Raw genomic sequence first — 20,668 nt, 5'->3', positions numbered from 1 at the left:
GGGACAAGAGTCATTACTAGTTTAAAGATGGAGCTTTGATCCTTTATGAAGAGGTTTATATACTATGTTTGACGATGGTGAATCCAGGATCCAGGAAACAAAACACATGAAGACTATATGGAAAACAAACAGACAAAAACGCACACAAACTCAAGCAAAACCAAACAGAAACAAACAGAGGATGACTTGGAGAAGTCTGAAAGTAGACATGAATAATTAAATGGATAATGACTTAAATGGCAGCATAGCTGACTTGTTAGATATTACAAAAACTTTCTGATGTGAGGAGAAGTAGCACCAGATAGATAGTTTGGAGAATATTTCTAGTAGAGATCTCTGAAAAGAAGCTTAAAAAAACAGTTGAGAGTTACTAAAGCATGCCTTAGGCAGAACATAGACCTGATGAGCTTCTGAGATTTCTTCCAGAATTGTCTTTCTCTTCTTCATGTCACAAATGAGCAGCTACTTTTGATCTTTTGACCTTATTCTTTAAAAATCCCTTGTTTTACAGCACAACATCCAAGTAGGGCCCCAAAGATAGAAACTATTCAGTTTTCTCATGGGTTCTTCTGTGGCGTTTCTCATTGTCTCTTTGAATTGTTCCTTAGCTGGAGGCGTAGGGATCGTGTTGCACATTTAGAGATTAAGGGAAGGTTGGTTTTCCCTGCCCCCTCCCCATGACTTTTCTGGCTAAGGAAAGATGTTCAGGATTTTATATTGCAGAACACTTTCTGCTTTTCTCAGTATGTGTTTTCTGTTACACCTGTGTGAGTTTCTGTCAGCAGAGCTGAGTGTATCAAGTCAGGCATTTGGGAAATGAAGGAACATACAGTTAATGTCTTGCACATTCCAGTCTTTAAGTCCCCCCTCTAGATAGGCTATGTCTGTGGCTGTCTAAACTAAGAGGTTTGGCCTGAAGCTTAGGTTGTTTCTTTTCCACCAGCAAATGCTTAGGTTGTTTCTGTTCCACCAGCAAATGCACTTGTTCAGGATATTACCTTTGCAGGCAGGAGTCATCTGTGTGTCAGAGTGACTGTAGTGAGTCAGGTTTTTTTTCTCTCCAGAGCAGGTGAAATGTAGACATTTATTGTATAAAACAGAGAGTCCCTATGTTGCTGTGGCCAAGAATAACTTAAGACCAAGTTAGTCCCTTGCCTCCCGCTCTCCACCTCCTCTTCCCACCATGTTTGTTCCTCAATCAGTATAAAGCCAGCTCAGTCAGGTGGCTCTTATTTCCAGCCTTTGCACTGAAAGTGCCAGGACTTTCTAAAGACAGACCCAAACTGCATTTTTCCTGTCTTTTAGTTTCAGAAAGGGGTGGTCTGGGTTTAGCTGCAATGTTCCAAAGATTAACGTTTGCTTCAGCATGGAAAACTTCAGTTGCCGTGATAAGTGCTGTCCAAGTTATTAACAACTGAGAACAAGATGTAGTGATGAGAAGTGTTGGGCAACTGTAATAATAGTCAGCACTAAGAGTCCCACCTCTAACTGACCTGTAGACAAAATGCTTTCCTTTTCATTTTTTTAAATACGTGGGAGGTTCTGACTTAAATAGCTCAAACATAGTTAGATTCATTTGTTTCCTAAACTTATGGTGTTAATTTTGCTTATTATTTTTGGCTTTGAAATAGTTGCATCCTAGTTTTGAAGAATTTAACTTAAACTGTTGATTTATTGTAACCTAGTATTAATGACAAATTATATGACCACAGATTTGAGGAACGGGTGTACTTAGTATAGTATGCGTGTGTATTAAAAGGAATTTCATGTTTCTATTGATAGAAAGGCAGTAGGTAAATACTTTGATTCCTGTGTGATAATCATTCAGCCTTTATTACTGACTCTGATAGAAAGAAGTAGAGTCAGAATGAAATCTTGCGGTGAAAGGGCAGTGCACAATGTGGTAGTTGATTAAGCAGTAAATTGAGATGGAATCTAAAAAGGAAGAACTAGGTTGGGATGCCATGTCCTGCAGGAGCATAGTCTAGGATTAATAGTCAATAAATTTTCTGGAGTTGTTAATGTCACCTAGATCTCTGAAGCCCCTTTGTTCCAGCTGGACATCTGGATTAATGGTTGCAGTCTGCCAGGCTAGAGAGAATAAGACTTTCCTAGGAGGGAGAGAGTGAGATGGACAGAAGCAGAGACTCCTTGTGATACATTTACTTAGCTACTCTTGTTGAGGACCTGAGGTCATCCTTTTTCTTGCTAAAAAAGGAAAACCTGAGTGTTTGAAGTCTCAAAAACTATTTATGAGTTGTAGGAGTGGGAAAATCCAGGACAGGAAGCTGAAGCTTTGTGTTTTGGGGGACTAAAATCTGGAACTGAGGTAAATGCTGAAAAACTCGTCTAAAATGTCTTGAGTAGTTGTTTTCAGCTGTTCTGTTCACATGTCTCTGCTGTTTCCTTCTGTCAGTGACATTCTGCGGTGATGGAAAGTGTTGCATGGTTTATCCCCTGAGGGAACTTTTCATCTATAATAAAAGTAATGCTTTCTTACATTCAGATTATCTTGTTGGCTTTGGCAGTGGCAGAGGATCATTTTTGGAGTGATATGGCCTGTGTGCCAATCTAGATCTGATCCTTTTTTGAATTTTAAATTTATAAGAATTGTTGGCTTAATGGTAGAACGGCATAGATGACAGGTTGTCTGTACTACTGACAATGATTTGTAGTTTTCCATCCTTCTCCACTCTCTCTACTCCCACATCCCTCTCTTTCCCTATCTACTATTTCAAAGCTCATGAAATCACTTCTTGTTGGAAAAATAATCAGTTTGAGAAGGTTTAATTTTGCTGAGCTGTTCAGATATGCAGTGGCTGAGACTGCATTGGCTCAAGGCAGAAGTGCCTGACCCTCATTTTGGTTGCCGTATTTCTGTATGTAACAATGGCCTGCCCTAAAGTAAAATCCTTTATCATTAATTAATGATAGCTGCACCATGCAGCAGAGCAGAAAGAATGTCTAATGGTACTTCACCAGAAAGGAGATTCTTCTTACCTCTCGTTGTAGTACATGGTTCATAGATTTGAGTGTCCTTTTAATTAACGTTTACCAGAATTACATTTCCAGATGCTAAGACCAGGAAAAATATATGGTCTATGCTTTGCCACTGAAATTCCATTTGATATTGAACCAGTGTGGTAAGACAGGAATATATATATTTTTTTTCCTCTCATTTTTACCCTTACGACCACTAGAGGTTGCTCTTCTCCATTGTTTGCAAGTTTCACTCTATTCTATCCTTCAGTTTTGAAGCTGAACTTTTTCATCAGGTATTTTACAAATAAGTTATTGCTGATTTATTCCTCAGGGTAAGTTTTGGAAGGTAAAGTCTAATCATACATATTTATTTCTAGGTGTTACGAGAGATTTATGGTTGTATAGTGCCTGTTACTTGCAGTATTTGATGACGTTTTAATTGAAAAGATACAGAGATTGATATGATTGTATTTGCTTTCTTACACACTTATTTGGAAGTACTTGAGACAAAACAGTATTTGAGAACCAATTCTGTTGTTCCTGGTCTTAAAGAGTAACATTTTTCTGTATAATCCTGTTGCTGTGTATAGCAATATCTCATGAACAAGATCTAGTCTCTGGGAATAACAGCCCAGGATGTCATGTAATATTGATCTTAAACTAATGAAAACATCTAAACTGATGTCAAGGTTTGAAATGCTTGTGTATTTCGCTCAGATTGTCTGCATCAGAAGTGCAACACCACGTTGAACTAGAGCAGCAAAATTGAATATTTTTAGGAAAAGGCAGAAATAAGTCTATAAAGCCTTAATTCATTTCCTTCCCTCTTTGTCACACTTAATTACATGCATGTGCCGTATTTCCTCTGTCTCTGCTTTTCTCCTCCTTTACACTTAGCTCTGCATTTCTGTCATGATCTGTCTCTCTTGCTTAGCTCCAAGCTGATAATGATAGTCCTCCTTCCCATCTGGCTTGGTTTCTGTCCTACCACTCTTGTTCTTCTTCTTCCTTTAAGCCTCCCACTCCCCAATGCCTGACCTTGACCCTTTCCTCGCTGTTGCTGTGTGTGCCCTTTTCTTTCCACTCCACTACTGGTTTGCTTTTTCTCTAAACCTTGAAGATGTGGCCAGGGAATGCTCAGGACAGGCAGTGTCTTCAGAAAAAACTGAACACTCCCAAAAGACTTACATTCAGTTCATCCTGAGTTTTTATAATGTGGCAAAATGTAGCCCACATTCCAGAGGAATTTCAAGACTGACACAAGGACAAGTCTTTACTAAACTGGAAGTTTTTCTTGCATAGTGTGAGAGAGCTGGAGTTCCTTGACAAACAGTTGTATAAAAATTGATCTAATAAGATCAATACAGTGTTCAGTAAAACATTCCTAAAAATGAACAAATAATTTGCTAAAACTTGCTAAAGCATTTGAACCTAAAGGAGATGCTAGGCATTCTGTCCTGACACTTAAAATACAGGGTGTTTCGAAAAGATTGATCCAGTATGGTACAATTACACAAAAAAATTTACAAATGGTCTAATAAGTTAGCAAGTTTTAGTAGCCTTTTTATAAATGCTCTATGTTTCCTTCACCTGCTGTATGGACAACATCGAGAAAATAGTTGATAGCTTGTGGTTGCAGAGATATAGTGATTTCAAACCAGGTCCATCTTTTTGGAACACTGTGTAGTTGTAAAGTATCAGAAGGAAAAGAAAGTCTGAAAATTGAAAGTGTCCGACAACCTAAACTGTGGGTGACACAACCAGTTCTACTTGTAAATAAACCTCTCTTTCAAGCTTCCATTTGCTTTTGATGTCTTGCTTCCCTCACGTTTCTGTGAACATTACTACTCGATAGATCTCTGGCAGAACAACCACAAGAAGAGGTGCTGAAACCTGCATTAGAAAGGTGAACAAAATGTGTGAAGTACAAGAAAAGAAAAACAGAATGGAAGAGGAAGGAAATACAGATGAACAGACGGTGATGTTAAAGATGTAACTAAGTGTTTTACTAGTCCATACTGGCACTTGGAGGAGCTACAATCAGTGAGCCCAGTGGTTAATTTTGCAGGTGAATTTCCCAAATCTATATGGAGATAATTCAGTCTGAAAAGGAATTCTTAAATTTTATTTCCCATTTTAAAAAAAGTCTCTAGTTCACTTGTTGTAAAACAAAGGAATCTTTAAACTTTATTAGCTTAATATTTTAGTTTGTTTTACAGTATGCAGCTCCGCTGGTAGTCTCACAGAATGTTTTGGAAGTGAATACTTAGATCATCTCTTTACACTAATGCTGAGTGTCTGCCAGGATTGGTGGTGTTGGTTTTGCTTGTTTGTTTGTTTTGTTTTAGTATTCACCTGAAGACAGAAATCGTTGAGTTACTGTATTTATATGGCTTGATATTATTTGTAGTACAGCTGAACCTCATTTTAAAAGCAAGGTGCTAATTTGTAAAACTTCACAGCAGAGGGCACTAGCATCAAACCAGATATAGGCTGTTCATAAATGTTCAACAGCTCACTTGCATGGGTACAGAATCCTTTCAACCTTAGAAATAGGAGAAATAACTGTTCTGGGCTGTAAATTCCCATTTCTCAGTTGAATGCCAGCAGATGTTTGATGTGTAGGCTAAATGCTATCCACTAGGGCAATAAAAAGTTACATAATTTGGCTTGCATGTTACAGTTTGCTATACAGTACACTGTAAGTAGAGCTTCTTTACTGTCTGGTGCTTACTGGTGAGATCTTTTTTTTCCCTCTGAAATAGTAGTTTGTTCCTGTGTCTGAGTGTTTTTCAGCCTTGTGATGACAGGGATGCTTTCTTGCAACGTGGATTTTTTAGTGGTTTGTTGTTGTTGTTTTTGTGGGTTTGTTGTTGGTGGTGGTTGGTTGGTTGTGGTTTTGTGGGGATTTTTGCTTTTGTTTTGTTTTGTGGTTTGTTGTTTGTTTGGGGATGTTGTTTTTGTTTTGTTTTGTTTTTCCCCAGCAGTCTCTGCATATCTGTAAAAGATCCGATTTTGTAAATGTAGTTAAAGATGTGATCAGAAAATACTTATATTTGATTGCTAGCTCAGGCCAGGTTCTGCAAATGTGAGCAATAGTAGCAAAGCATCAATCTCTTTCCAAACCTAAGAGGCAGAAATACGGAAGTCATGGAGGTGCCACACAAGCTGACTCTCACTGCCACCCTGTGTGTGGTGCTGTTGGGAGCCCATAGGTGTGTCACCTACTGCATTCTTTCCCATAAGCATAGTCTCGTAGTTTTAAGTTACTGTTTGCCATAAATTAAGCATTCCACAGTTTCACACTGTGCTATGTATTTCGTATAATCATAGAATCATTTTGGTTGGAAGAGACCCTTAAGATCATAGAGTTCAACCATAACCTAACTCTAGCACTAAACCGTATCCATAGGAGCCTCATCTGTACATCTTTCCAACACCTCCAGGGATGGTGACTCCACCACTTCCCTGGGCAGCCTGTTCCAGTGCCTGACAACCCTTTCTGTGAAGAAATGTTTCCTAATATCCAATCTGGTGTGAAGATGTGGAACTATGTTGGAAATAGGATTGCTGCACACAGGGTGAAGCGCTGCACACCAAGGCTTGTGGCTTAGCAGAATTCATGCTGAAACTCTATTCTTCACACTGACATCTAGATTTACTTGAGACCTTCAAGTCAACGTGTGGCTGTGGAGGAGATCTTCTCTGGTATAACTTAGAAAAGTTTAAGCCCCAGAGCTAATAAATTTCTTCCTTTGAGCCCCTGAACCCCTTGGAGCAGTGGAAGGAAGCAGGGACAGGTACCTGCTGATGAGCACAGGCGGGGGACAGCTTGGTTGCCCTTCATGTAGGTGAGTGGAACAGAGTTGTCCAGGATGGCTTGGTGTGCGACCCCCGAGAGAGAGGGGTGATCTCTTCTGGCCACAGGCACAGATGCTGTCAGGTGACTGCGTAGCTTCTCAGCCAGGGATGATTGCAGGGTGGAATAAATACTGGAGAATGACCCCCTCCCCGCCGCTCCCCCCCCCAAAAAAAAGAAAAAAAAATATATATATATATATGTGTGTGTATATACATATATATATATGTGTATATATATATATGTATATATATATAGAGAGAGAAAGAGAGAGATGGGTGATAAAAACTGTGAATTGATCAATAAATGCAAACAATGACAATGTGTTTTTGTTCATAATCAGGCTGCTAACAGAAGGAGGGAAGAGGATTACTGCTGTTTGGAGGAATAAGCTTCTAAATGGCTGGGAGAAAACCTAAGAGACTTGATTGCCAAAAATCAGTCAGTTTGTAACCTGGAAAGCCTGACATAATGAGATGTGCAATGGATGGTACCTATGTATTAGAAGAGCTACTATGTTTATATGAAGTTAGTATCGTTGCTCTGAGCCAGTAATTGCACAGAAAGAGGCTCTTGGGTCAGATGCATCATTACAGTGACCAGCAACTGAGGCCAGGAAATCTATATGTTAAAGCTGTTCTTGTTTGCCATGAAGCTGCATGTGAATTACCAGGATTGTCAGGAGCTCTGGGTGTCTAACAATTCAGCTTGCACACTGGTGAAATGAATAAACTGGTCATTTACCATATACTGCTGACTTCCTCTTAGCTTTAGTCCTTCCAGAGAAGAAAAGATTAAAAAAAAAAAAAAAAAAATCACTTTGATGGGCTGCCAACCTTCTTTGACCTTTTAGTATCACTTTGAGAATGAAGTTAGAAACTAATTTGAATGAAATGTCTGTATCTATGTGTCTGCAAGAATGGGCTAACTCTGTAGAATCTTAATCTCTTGTATTTCGATTTTTTTTTAATACTTCATTTGATCATTTTGTGCTTATTATAAATTTTAGTTGCAGGAATCATCCTTTAAATAAGTTTTGTAATGACAGGAGAAGTTCTATTATTTTGGAGAGGGTAAAAGGTTAGGGGTTTTTTTTGCATTATTTTACCTCTCCAATATTTTTAATTGTGAAATTGTAAGATAAAAATCTTAAACTCCTTGTGATGTAAAAAACTATGCCTCTTCTGAAGAAAATCCACTAACAAATATAAATACGCTAATGTCAAATTAGGGGCAATATCTTATCTATGAATTCACTGTATTGTTTTCTTGTTTGCTGCTCATTAACTGTGTGCAACCCAGTTCTAAACTTGTGGGGGCAGGCAAGCTTCATGGATTTGGGTGCAGTACATCTGAGTAGTTTGTTTCAAGTGTATCGTAACAGCAGAGTTCTAATCCCTTCTCTTAGAGGTGATCTTGGACATTGTTCTCTGGATATTATGCACTGCACATGCCTCAGAATTTGTGTGCAGAAAAAATAAGATGAAGAAACAGCCCTCCTCGAACTGGTCAGATATGATGAGATGTCTTGTCTTTTGTAGTGTGTGCTTCATCTGTTTCACAAGGCTTGATTTGGATAGCTGCTTCCACACAAAACCTTGCTTGATGGTAGTTTTGTGAAACAGTGTAAATTCAATTTAATATTAATTACTGTTGTTTTTTTTTTAACTCCTATGTGATATTCTAGTTTATGCAATGCATGCAAACAGATATGTATGTTACTTAAGTGTACATATTGCTCTGTTTCCCCTCCTCTCATTTCTCATGTTTTTTTTTTTTTCCTGTTGTAAGATGTAAAGGACAGTAAATAACATTGCATACAAAGTATCTATATTTTCTTCAGTTATGAAGAATTACAGGCATTCTCTTTGAATATGTGATTTCATTAACTTAGAAGTGTGAATGAATTAGAAGACAAGGAGGAGAAAAGTGACTCATTTGTGAATAACTGAATTATTTTGCCTTTGTATCTGAGTTCTGAATATTTTGATTGTTCTTTGGAGTTGGCTTATTACACAGCCCCTACATAAGCAGCAAAGGTATGTGTTCATATTAAAATCCCTTAATTAAAAAAAAAATATCTTCCTACATTTTGGTACAGCTCCATCCTCTTATTGATGTCTGACTGGAGGAAACTGGAGTCAGAACAGAACAATGCCCAGACATGCAAAACATATCTGCATTTTACAGAGCACAGCTCTAGTCACAAGGGCTTGAGATTCCTGTGAAAAGAGGCAAAGAAAAATGGAAGGTGGATGAACTGAAACTCCCCAATAAATGGATCCAGTGTTTTTTTTTGTCTCTCTTTTAAATTACCTCGCTACTGAGGACCCATGAGGCTATGCTATAGGATGGGCATAAGCTATTGTTGGCTTAAGACACAAGTATTGATTCAAAGGTTTTTGTCCTTTTTTCCAAACCCATCTCTGACATCTACAAAGCCTGGCTGTTTGTGCTCAAGCAGGGGGAAGATACGATTGTCGAGCTAGTCATGTTGTATAAGGGACTTATGTCCAAAGGTAGCTAAAATGTCATGGATTTTGACAGTTCCTTTACTATAGATTAGTTTTCAGCTTGTCCTCTGTGGTTACTGGAAGCTTGACCTGGTCACAGGTAATAAAAGAAGCGGCAGCTCCATAGTGGCAGCACGATTTTTGCCTAGGACTGAGTTCCGTACGCCTCGCCACGGATGACATTTCCCCTCAATTCCCTGGGTTTAAATTTCAACAGCTGCTATATCTGGCTGCCAGGCAGCCGGTAGATTCACATGGCTGATTCATTTTGGAGTTTTCTCAGATGCAGGGATAACTTCTCTCTGCGCTTTATTTGAACTAAATTCAGCCTGGCCATTTCCTTTTTTTACAACAGCCATTTTAGCTTACTTGCTTGGAAAAGAAAAGCGTGAAACCTTTCTGCTGGAATATCTAAAAGGAGAGTAAGATCTATCCCAACTTACTTTTGTGATACTGGGTTTAGGTTCTTTGCAAAGCTCACCATTCTCAAAGCAACACAGTTTGTAAAGATACAGGGATGTCACCAGCCACTGCAGTCATCGTTATTAATGAAGTTCCAAGGGAAGTATAATTCACTGCACAAATGGAGACCCAGTCTTCTTGTTCTGTGGTTGTGCCATACCTACCATGGCACGTAAGCAGCATATCCTTTATTGGAGCTCATAGTTGTTACAGCAGGAAGGATCCCATTTGGAGTTTCACTCAAGTCTTCTGAGTGAAGATGTATGGGAGAGGCAACCGCAGCAATTAAGTGAGCTGGTTCCCATGTGGGTCCCCTGTAGATACCCATCCTTGAGGAAATTCTAATGATTATTTTTACCCTGATTTTACTCTGTTGCTTGTAACTTAAGTAATTTTTCCTAAAAGAAACCACAACTGAAAGGTGTTTTAATTAACGCACCTTAATTACAGAGGCAAATGTTATGTGAAAAAGGGTAAGTTTAGATAAAACTGTCCAAAGTGTAACTAAAACAATGAAAAAGATTGTTAGAAGACTGACTCAAGCAGCCCAAGATTTGGCAGAACTTGGTTTTGAACCTTTCATTTTACTTAATAAGAAGATCTAGAGATTCTTTTTATTTTATTTTATTTTATTTTATTTTATTTTATTTTATTTTATTTTATTTTATTTTATTTTATTTTATTTTATTTTATTTTATTTTATTTTATTTTATTTTATTTTTTTCTTGTCAATAGTCTATACCACTCGTGTTTTGGCCATGTGCTAAAATATATATGTATGTATGCTTGCTAACTGTTTTGTTGCCTGTGGAAGAGCTCTGAATTTTTCCTTAAAAGCAGTCTTTGAACCATCAGTCAGGACCGTTAATGCTTATATACCAAAAATGCTAGCCGTTATACTTAAATAATGAGGGGAAGTCACAGTGTACCATCAGCAGATGTTGAGCTTACCTGAGCTCAGAAAAGGCTTTTCATGCCAAAATTTGACTTAGGAACACCAAGTCCCAGAGAGGCTGTGGAGTCTTCTTCTCTGGAGATGTTATAAAAATGCCTGGACACATTCCTGTGCAACCTACTCTAGGTGAACCTGCTTTAGCAGGTGGGTTGGACTGGATGATCTCCAGAGGTCCCTTCCAACCCAAACCATTCTGTGAAGTCAAACTAATTTACAGATCTGATGGGATTCACAAACAGATAAAACTACTTGGGTAGATTTTGTTTCTGCTATGAATGACTTCCATCTAGTTGCAAACATCTAATCTGTTTTTGTTCACAATATTCAAGTTTAGATGCATTAATTTCCTTTGCTTGCTGTTCCTGCTAGCACTTTTCACACTGTTTTCTCACATGACTGTCTTCTTGCTAGCTTGATAATTATCCTGCTGGGCAAGATGAGAATTCATGCCTTAGATCCCATCTATGCAGAAAAGGCAAACTGCTTTAATGACACTGGTAAAATTATATCAGTTATCTCCTGACACATTCCAAGGTCCTGCAAAGCCTCGTGTTTATAAAACTATTTCTTTTTATGTTGGGGTTACTCCAAGACAGTTTATCCTGGTGTATTTCTTGACTGCTGTAGTTCAAACAACACAAAACTTGTTTGCTGGCCGGGACATGGGTAATAGACTTCCATGGTGATTTGGAAGAGCTGGAGCTATCTAAGAAGCTGTAGCCCTTGGTTGCTCTCCAGCTGCCCTGGCTGGAGGGGTACTTGCCTCACACCCTTTTAGATGAGCCTCTAGAAAGTCTTCTGGGAATGGTCCCTAATTCCCTTCAGTGAAAGGCATCTGGATTAGCTCATGACTTGTGCAACAACAGTTTCATCTACAGAGGACTCACTGCCCAGAAGTGTGGAACAGGACACCTGGCAGGGCCCACTGACATGGCTGTTAAGTGAACTGATAATCTCAAGTGTGGAGTAATAAAGTAGTATGGCTTTTAATTTCTCCACCCAGTCTAGCTGGAAGTAGATGTTTAACTACTTATTCAGTTATTCTGTAAACTTTGTGGATACTGGGAGTTATCTGTTACTAATTAGCCATGCAGAAAAAATGTAATTGAAATGACCATGACCCATTGATTCATTTTGAATACCCCCAAGAGAGTATGTGACCTGTTCCTACTTGATAACTTCATTTGCCCAGAACACATTACATCAATAATATTTCATGAACAATCCGTGAAGTGCTAAGCATGTATCCAATTTTAAAGCTTGTCCTCGTTAACTAAAATAAAATGTGAAAGGTGGTTCATAGTTGTCATGCATTGGGCAAGATGTGATCACTCCAATTTATAGCACTCGGTTTAGATTCTTTTAGGCATTCAAACTGGTGCCAGTCCACAGGACTTAAGATCTTGGAATCCAAAGCCTTACCTCCATGTGACTGTGAGGCTGTAATATAGGTATGCATAAATGTAATTATGCAAGAGCTTTATGTCTTGCTTTACAATGTGTAATTTATTCAGGGCTGAAAATACACAATGCTTGTCTTTTGATGTGCCCTGTTATGTTTTATCTTAGCTGATTTAGTTACACCATCATAACATTCAGATTTTTGCAATTCTGACCACCATAGCATCCATTCATGATTGGGACAGATTTCTGGTGATGACTTATGTAGAGCTCTGTGGTGCTTTACATTGGATTACATAGTAGCTCAATGCATCAAGGGAATATGGTAGTCATATTGTGATGATTTTTTTTTTTTTTTTGTTACTTTTCATAGGGCAAACTATGTGCAGGTTGTGCTTACTATTTCTTTGCTATTGAGAAGGTCAGTTTTGTATTGGTGAGTTCAAACTTGGTCCAGAAAGGCTGTTGCTTAACACATTATGTAGATTGGAGTGAGTTTTGTTATTGAAGGTTAACATTTGCAGTCTACTAATATGTATCGCAAAGCTGTCATTAAAAAATTAAAAGTTAAGCAGGTAAAAATGTCCAAATATTTGCTGAAAAACAAATCTGGAAAAAGCCTAGAAATATGTTGAGGGAAAAACTGCCATAATTGCATGCAGACAGAATTTGTAAGTCTTTATGAAAACTATATTGAGTAGTCATATACCTGAGTACTTTATATGTGGTAGGATAGCAGGGATGCGATTTAAGTGGCTTGCACTGAAAGTTTCTTACAAGATGTTTTGCATGTTCTTTAAAAGATAAAACAGTTGATGAGCTTGGATTCTTCTGACTTGAGGTAGACAGCATTTTTATTATTACTTTTTTTTTTTTTTTTAATAATTTAGGGATTGTCCAGATACATTTTCATTCTATCATAAAGGTCTGTTGGAAAATTTTAAAAATTGGCTTTGGAAGAAAAATAAAGCACATTTGAATATTTAAAGAATTAGCAAGGGAAAACCAAATCTTTTTGTTAGTTCTGGCTTTCATTGAAGACATAAAAGTTGAAAATTCCCAAGTCGCTGTTGTATCTCATTAAATTAGATGGTGGAAGTTGTGTGCATCATGATCTCTTTGAATACAGGGCTGTTAAATAAAACCACAAGATTACTTCCTCATTAAGAAGTTTAACTGACTACCTCTTATTTTTTTTTAAAGGTAACATTTTTTCATATTTCTAATTCTTGTGTAAATCAGCAGATGGGAACATTTTGCGTGTAAAACTTCAGTATTATTTAAGGAGGGGTAAATGGTGTGATAGTTGGTACTTCCAACATAAGTTTATCAATTAACAATTCACTGCAAATATCAGTTAAAAAGTTCCCACCCTCCTGATCCAGAGTTCCTATGAAAAAACATCCCTGTATGCACTACTGTAATTTCCTCCTTTGACCCAGGGAGGGGTTTTGCATAGGTGCTGTAGAACCAGGTGATTGCTTTCCTTCTGAGCCCACAGAACAGTGGTTTAGACTTAGAAGAAAGAAGAAAATGAATAAGTGCAAGTAATTGAAGATGGGAGAAAGTGATTACGGTTCTTTGGCACTATCTTTGTAGACAGGTTGTTCCTTTTTCTGTAGAAAAAAATATGACCAGTTTTGAGTGGGTTCATTTTAGATCGACACAATTTAAATTTGACTCTTCCTTTTCTGAAGTTCTCTAGCTCTTTTATCATCAGTTCTTTTACAGTCCTAATTCGTCCCTGGGATCTTCTGTAGTGTTTTTGTCATATAAACCTGCAGAAGGGAGGCTTAGAGAGTAGCATTTCACCTGAGGTGCTTTGGGGTTGGGAAAACAGAGATTTGGTCTTCCATGTAAAACAGCTATGACCAGGTTTAGCAGCTACTACAGGCTGCTTTCAGGACAAACTAGCATGACTTGGCAACTGATTTACATAGTTGAACATAGCACTGATGCAAAATCTGTAATATATGATCAAAATCTGTCAAGGCAGAAATAAGTTTTGTTCCTAAATAGGCTGGGAATGCAGGGAAATAAAAGGTTTTCAGCATATTTGCATGGAAGATACTGTTATTAGGTATAATATAAGGAAGGAGTGGTGCTTATACCTTTAGCAGTTATCTACAGACAGTGCATCATTGCTGTCATTAGGCATCTTGGTGTGAGAACACATTCTTACAACTGAAATCTATACATCTCTCAGAGATTGCTTTGGAAGCTCAGAGTAAGACGGTGGAGCCACTCAGGCCGAGAGATAGAGAAGAAAGCTTTATGCAGCTAGGACTGCATGTGAATTCTAGGTTGCCTGAATATAATTACTGCTCTGGATTTATCCAGAATAGCTGTAATCTTTTGAAACATGCCACATGATTTTCTTTTTTTTTTCTAATGGCATAAGTAGACATGATTTTGGATTACATCTTATCCAAAAGATTGAATTTTTATTTCCACAGTACCCTGTTAAGCTGGCTAACAAAGTCTTAAAGCTTTTGCTATATTAACATGTGTGATATAAGAGCATAAGCTGTTAAATACCACTCAGATGCTGAAGCTGAAGGATGCATAGATGATATTCAGTCTAATGGAAAAAAAATCTGAAAAATTTGAGCTAACAAATCTGTTTCATTTGTGTTTCTTACTCTTGGCTTTTTATAAATAGAAAAATGCAGTAGGCTTTGTACTAAACAGATGCAGCTAATACGCCTGAAGTATTGTGTTCCATATATTTAATAAATTATGTTGTAGGTGGGGGTGTTTGCATACTTCTGAATTATTCACTACAGCGTTTTAGATAATTTAGCTTTGTATCTCATTTCTAAACCCACTCTCAATAAGTTAATATTTCAACCACAAACACCCAGCATGTTAAGAAAAGGATGATTTTAGGGGGAGGGAGGAAGAAGGAAGGGAACAAAGCAACTGGCATTCCTTTCGGATTTGAAGAATAATTAAAGAGAATGTATTGTCTCACACACACCAGAACTGTCTTTGGATCCTCAGCTATTATCAGTTGGCATATCTCCAGTTATTTGTTGGCATATCTCCAGTTATTTGACTTGACAGAGCTGGAGAACAAGCCCCAGTTATCCTGGGATCCAAAGTGACAGAAACTTTTGAAACAAGCAGCTGAAAATAACTGAGTTTATAGACTTAACTCTGAAAAAAAATAAGTGGTGGCTTTTCTGATTGAACGTCGAACAAGCAGGGGTGGTTAGAAACAAAACAAGTCATCCTTACTAAATGTGGTGAGGTTTCTCATGTCCCCACTGGTTTTTTTTGTCAATGTTTCTATGTAATTTGGCATCTAGAATGGGCTGAAGAACTATTCAAGCAACAGGTCAGCCTTTTTGTTTCAGTATCTTGCTTTTAACATTCCAGATACCATTGAGATGAGTGCTAATACTATTATCTGAAGGAAGGTAGCTGAATCTTGATATTCTCTGACTGACAAGTATTTATCCAGGTGTATACTCTGCCTGTGCTGTAGATTGGGGGTAGAGAGAATGTGTGCAGCCTGACAGTGCATCTGTGGAGCATCTCCCTTATGAGGAAAGGCTGAGGCATCTGGGTCTCTTTAGCTTGGAGAAGAGGAGACTGAGGGTTGACCTCATTAATGTTTACGAATATATAAAGGGTGAGTGTCATGAGGATGGAGCTAGGCTATTCTCGGTGACAACCAATGATAGGACAAGGGGTTATAGGTTCAAACTGGAACACAAGAGGTTCTACTTAAATTTGAGAAGAAACTTCTTCTCAGTGAGGGTGACAAAGCACTTGAACAGGCTGCCCAGGGGGGTTGTGGAGTCTCCTCCCCTGGAGACATTCAAAACCTGCCTGGACGCCTTCCTGTGTAACCTCATCTAGGTGTTCCTGCTCCGGCAGGGGGATTGGACTAGATGATCTTTCAAGGTCCCTTCCAATCCCTAACATTCTGTGATTCTGTGACACTGAAGTTCTGCTCGCAAAAGGCATTGTACAACTGGTGCTGTGTAGTTCCCTGTTGACACCTCTCAACAGCTTTCTCAATGACCTGTGCTCATGGCGAGGCTGTGTCAAGTGGTATTCCCCAGGAATTGTACTTTACGCCCAAAACGAAGCTGATTTCAAATGCATGGAAAGTCCTGCTAAGATGTTCATGCTGGGTGTCAGGGGAAGGGGGCGTTTGTGTGTCTGCCAGACCCAGCCTTTCAAATAATACACTTTCTGGAATGCTTGGAAGTGGCAAGGAGGGAAGGTTTCTCCTTCCGGAAGCCTGTTTGGCTTATGATCTGTGTAAAACAGTCTTGTACTGATTTTAAATGTTCTGACTGATAAATGTATCACACATAGAAAATGAAAGGCTGAGTCAGGGAAATACCTGCAAATGGCTTATATTCATCATTCAGAGGAAGAGATGAAAGTTTAAAAAAACCCAAAAAGATTTTTTAAAAAAAGAAGAATTTTTGGAAAACACAACTCAGCAGTTTTTTTTCACACTCCAGACTACTACCCTTCTGAAATATCTGCCACATATAAAAACTAGGATTTCAGACATCCTCTTGATTCCCTATTGCAGAATGATGAGCTTATGATTGCATTGCTTGTACACCAGTTCTCCTAAGCTGGAGATGTAAAATGAACAATTTTGCACACTGTCTTCAGCCCAAAATCTTTGTCTGCTTTTAAAGTGGCAGCAGCCATCTTAATGTATCATTTTTCTCTTTATAGTATTTCTAATATTTCACTCGACTATGAATTATTGACTGGCTAAAACCAACTTATCGTACATCTAAAGGAAAGACAGGCAAGAGAGTAGAATCTGATATTTCTACCATGTCATGGCCTGACAGAATCAACAGGAGAAGCAATAGTAAAAACCATGCTTTTGTCAGTGAGGTGGGTGGATCAGACCCTGAGCACACAGCAGAAACAGACTGATGGGAGAAGAAGAAATCTCTGCTCATCTTTGCCAGTTAGTTTTCTGATAGTAAATGCACTTTTAAAGTCTCTGTCAGCTGGATCTTGCAGAATAGAAATGCCATCGCAAAGCGACTAGGGAAATCTTTCTGTGTCAGAATGATGAGTGGAGCTGGAGACATTGCAAAGGTGATACTGATAGAAGAGCACGGCAGACAATAGGCATTTTTTGATGGAGATGTACTCTTGGATCTTTGTTTTTCTGAGCAGCTTCTGTGGTGTTTTTGAGACTGTCTCTAGCCAGGCAAATGGTCATCTCTGAAACATGAACTACATGAAACTTATTAGAATGTACGTTAATTCCATCCAGTCAAAAGATGACTAATTAATATTTTGAGCAAATGTAGTTTTTCATGTAGTGTGTGAAACTGAACTTTTGATATTTGTAGGAGTGTGTGGAAGCTAACAAGTTTTGATTATATTTGGTAGGTTAACTCATTAATTCCACAGTTGAAATTCATAGATTCAGAATGTAACAAAAAATGTACTTGAATTCCACAAGTTGAATCTTTTTAATTTCATACACTTTTGTCTGATGCCCCTTGTGTTCAGGAGCTCCACAAGATCCAATAAACTTAATACAGCCTTTGAATCTAGTAGGGTTTTTTTCCTTTTTTTGGATTATTTGAAATTGTCCCATAGCAGTTGTATAAATAAGTGTTTTGGTGGCTGTTTGCATCTATCTATCTATCTATGTATCTATCTGTATATCTGTCTATCCGTCTATCTATCTATCTATCTATGGTTTTGTGTAGGTAGTACTTTTAGCCTGTAGTACCACCAAGTAGTCTGTCTGCTATTGAAGACTTTGAGATCTGTGATTCTAAAGCACTCAACCTTTGGGAAGCTTCATTCTGTAGCTACAGAAGTCGATGACTGATGTGCCAGCCTCATAGTGTTTGCATTTGGCTTTGAAGTTCTTTGAGGCACATACTCTTTCCTTGTTGAGAGTTTTCTGCTCAGCAAAAAGAGCTCTATTATTGGACTTCTGGCACAGCATGCTAACATGGTGCGCATCACTGGGGAGCCGACAGCTTTTGTGAAGATGCTAATTGAGTGATCTTGTTATCTTTTTACAGAATCACGTAAACCCAGCAATGGATTTTACACAGACCCCTCCGGGAATGCTAGCCCTTGACAACATGCTGTACTTTGCTAAACATCACCAGGATGCTTATATACGGGTAAGGCTTCTTCTCATCTTTGAAATCTGTGCGGTTGCCTGTTCACACTGATTATGTCCTGTTTACAGCTGACTTTGAAGAGCGGGTTCAGAATCCTGATATCATTAAACTCTAGGAAGGCAAACCAGATAACACTAAACCATGGCATAAGTCTGTAAAAGCTTTGGGAGAAAGCTATACAGCTGTCTAGTCTGTCATTCTTAGGCCAAATATTATAGATATTACCTTTTGCAAATATTACTTTTTGCTTAGGCCTACAAAGAGAAGGGAGATGAACTTGTGCCTTTTCAGATGCATGATGGGTGTCCATAAGCTCCGAAAGGAGTAATTGTGGAGAATCCTCTGCCCTGCTTGAAGTCTACCTAAAACTGTCAGGGTTTTCTGTGGAAAGGAGACTTTGATGAGCAAACGCCTTGATAAGTGACTGAGTTGGCAGTGTGCTGAGAGTTAAGATGTTCCCACTAAAAGTAATGCTGTAGGTGAGGTAATGCTTGGAGAAAAATAGGTAAAAAGCAACATGATTCACTTGCACCACTTTCTGCCCTCTGCCCACTCCACTTCCTACATTTGTTATTTCAAGGGTAGTTAAAGCAAGTTCCGTGTTGCATCCTAACAAGAAGAGGCACACAGCTGAATAATACCTGCCTCTGAGTAGAACAGCTTTTCCTGACCTCTGTTGAAGTTGAAGCATAAACCTAGTGAGCACAGATGGGAGTAGAAAATAGTCTAGAAAGTCAGTGTCTTGAGATAGTAGGGATGGTTTATCTCCCCCCGTGCCCCCCCCCCCCCCCAATTGCACAGGCAGACCTGCTTAAAGAAGTTGGTATATAGCAAGGAGACAGTAGACACACCAATTGTTTCTACTAAAAAGTGGAGAGTGAACTTCTAATATGTGGTGTTGTCTTGTTTTTGCTCAAAGTAGAATAGTGTCAAAGCTCTGTTAGGTTTGTAAAGGGCGTTCATTCATGGACATAATAGGAGACCACAAAATTGTCAGATCTGCTGTTTAAACATATCATTCTGCCTTAGTCTGATTCTAGCAATAACTGTTAAAAGAAACTATGGTAGCATGCAATACAGAAGTATTTATCAAACTCTATAAATCCTGAAATTAATGGTTATTTCAAATGCTGGGCAGTAAGTATGTTTTCTGGATAAACTATGCTGAAATGTGGTTTTGTTTATGAAGAGAATGGGTTACTTACTCTCATTAAAATTTGGTAAGGCCTGAATGGTGCTACTTCATAGGCTTCTTTTGAAAATTCTAAGTTCAGAAAATATGCTTAGCAGGGATAACCAGTGCTGCAAATGAGAGTTGTGTTTAAAGAAGGCTGAAAGAGTTTAAATAGGACATAAATTCTGTTGAAATAGAGCTTTCATTTGCATCTCTAAATTTTTTCTTATTTCATTTTAATGTTGCGAATGTTGTCTTAGAAATTGGATTCAGTGTACCACGTAATTAGCCACTCTTTAGTAAGGACTTTAGTGCTGGCTCAGCTTTATTTTTATAATGCAGTATTTTTGCTGCTGTATGATTGAGAATTTTTGCTGTTATTTTGAGATGCCTCTTTTTATTCTTGTATGGTTCCTCTTAGGAGAGTGTCTGGGTGCCTCATGTATTTCCTGCCTGAGAAAGAGTTACACATACCATATGGAGGCACACTGATTAAATTGCTTGCCCAAAGCTTCTTTGGAAACTGCTAATGCACCCTGGGGTTATGTCAGCCTACCCATCTTTCCTGACTAGTTCTACTTAGTGGTTATGCTAGCATTGCTGATGTTGTAGCTTGTCACTCACCTGCAGTGGTCCACCTTGTTTATGTTAACATCATGCTGAACACCTCTGAGATGAACGGTGTTGTGTGACTCCTACAGCATTGCTAGTCTTTGATCAGAAAAGACACCTGCTTTCTATCTTTTCCTCTCTTTACCAGCTGGTGTACAGGAGTTTCCTGTGGGTCCATTTCCTGCTCATTTGAGTTTCTCATTTCATATTACCTTTTCTTTGTGGCCTTTGGCTCCCAAAGCTCCCACAACACCAGTTTGTTCTACGTGTACAACCTGCTGACCTTGCTTATTTTTTCAGATATATTTCTACATCTGTACTCCAACAAAAATTCTCCCTGTGGTCAAGGTTAAGTTTCTGTGTGAAATTGTTAACTATACAAATAATACTTCCATACTGAACAAATTGTTTGACAGGATCTCTTTATTTTCGTTGTTGATAGTAATACTTTTGTTCCTAGGAGGAGAGATTATTTTCAACTTGGCCCTTTGCAATACAATTGATTGCTATACCATGGTTAATTCCTAAGCCCCTAAATGAGATAATATCCGAGACTGGAAACCAGAG

General features: G+C 38.4%; 1 protein-coding gene across 10 annotated transcripts in view; it reads left to right on the top strand.

Moving 5' to 3' along the window:
* The window catches only part of ELMO1 (engulfment and cell motility 1), a 315,282-nt gene that overhangs the window by 122,715 nt on the left and 171,899 nt on the right, over window positions 1-20,668 (top strand). For all 10 annotated transcript variants that reach the window (XM_065051841.1, XM_065051834.1, XM_065051836.1 and 7 more), the window contains one exon: window positions 18,211-18,315. In XM_065051841.1, coding sequence (XP_064907913.1) covers window positions 18,211-18,315 — 105 coding nt within the window. The remainder of the gene's footprint in view (window positions 1-18,210; window positions 18,316-20,668) is intronic.

Source organism: Columba livia, chromosome 2 (genome assembly GCF_036013475.1).
Source record: "Columba livia isolate bColLiv1 breed racing homer chromosome 2, bColLiv1.pat.W.v2, whole genome shotgun sequence".
NCBI classification, from domain to species: domain Eukaryota; kingdom Metazoa; phylum Chordata; class Aves; order Columbiformes; family Columbidae; genus Columba; species Columba livia.
Note: the sequence above shows the minus strand (reverse complement) of the source record. Positions and strands in the feature narration are given on the sequence as shown.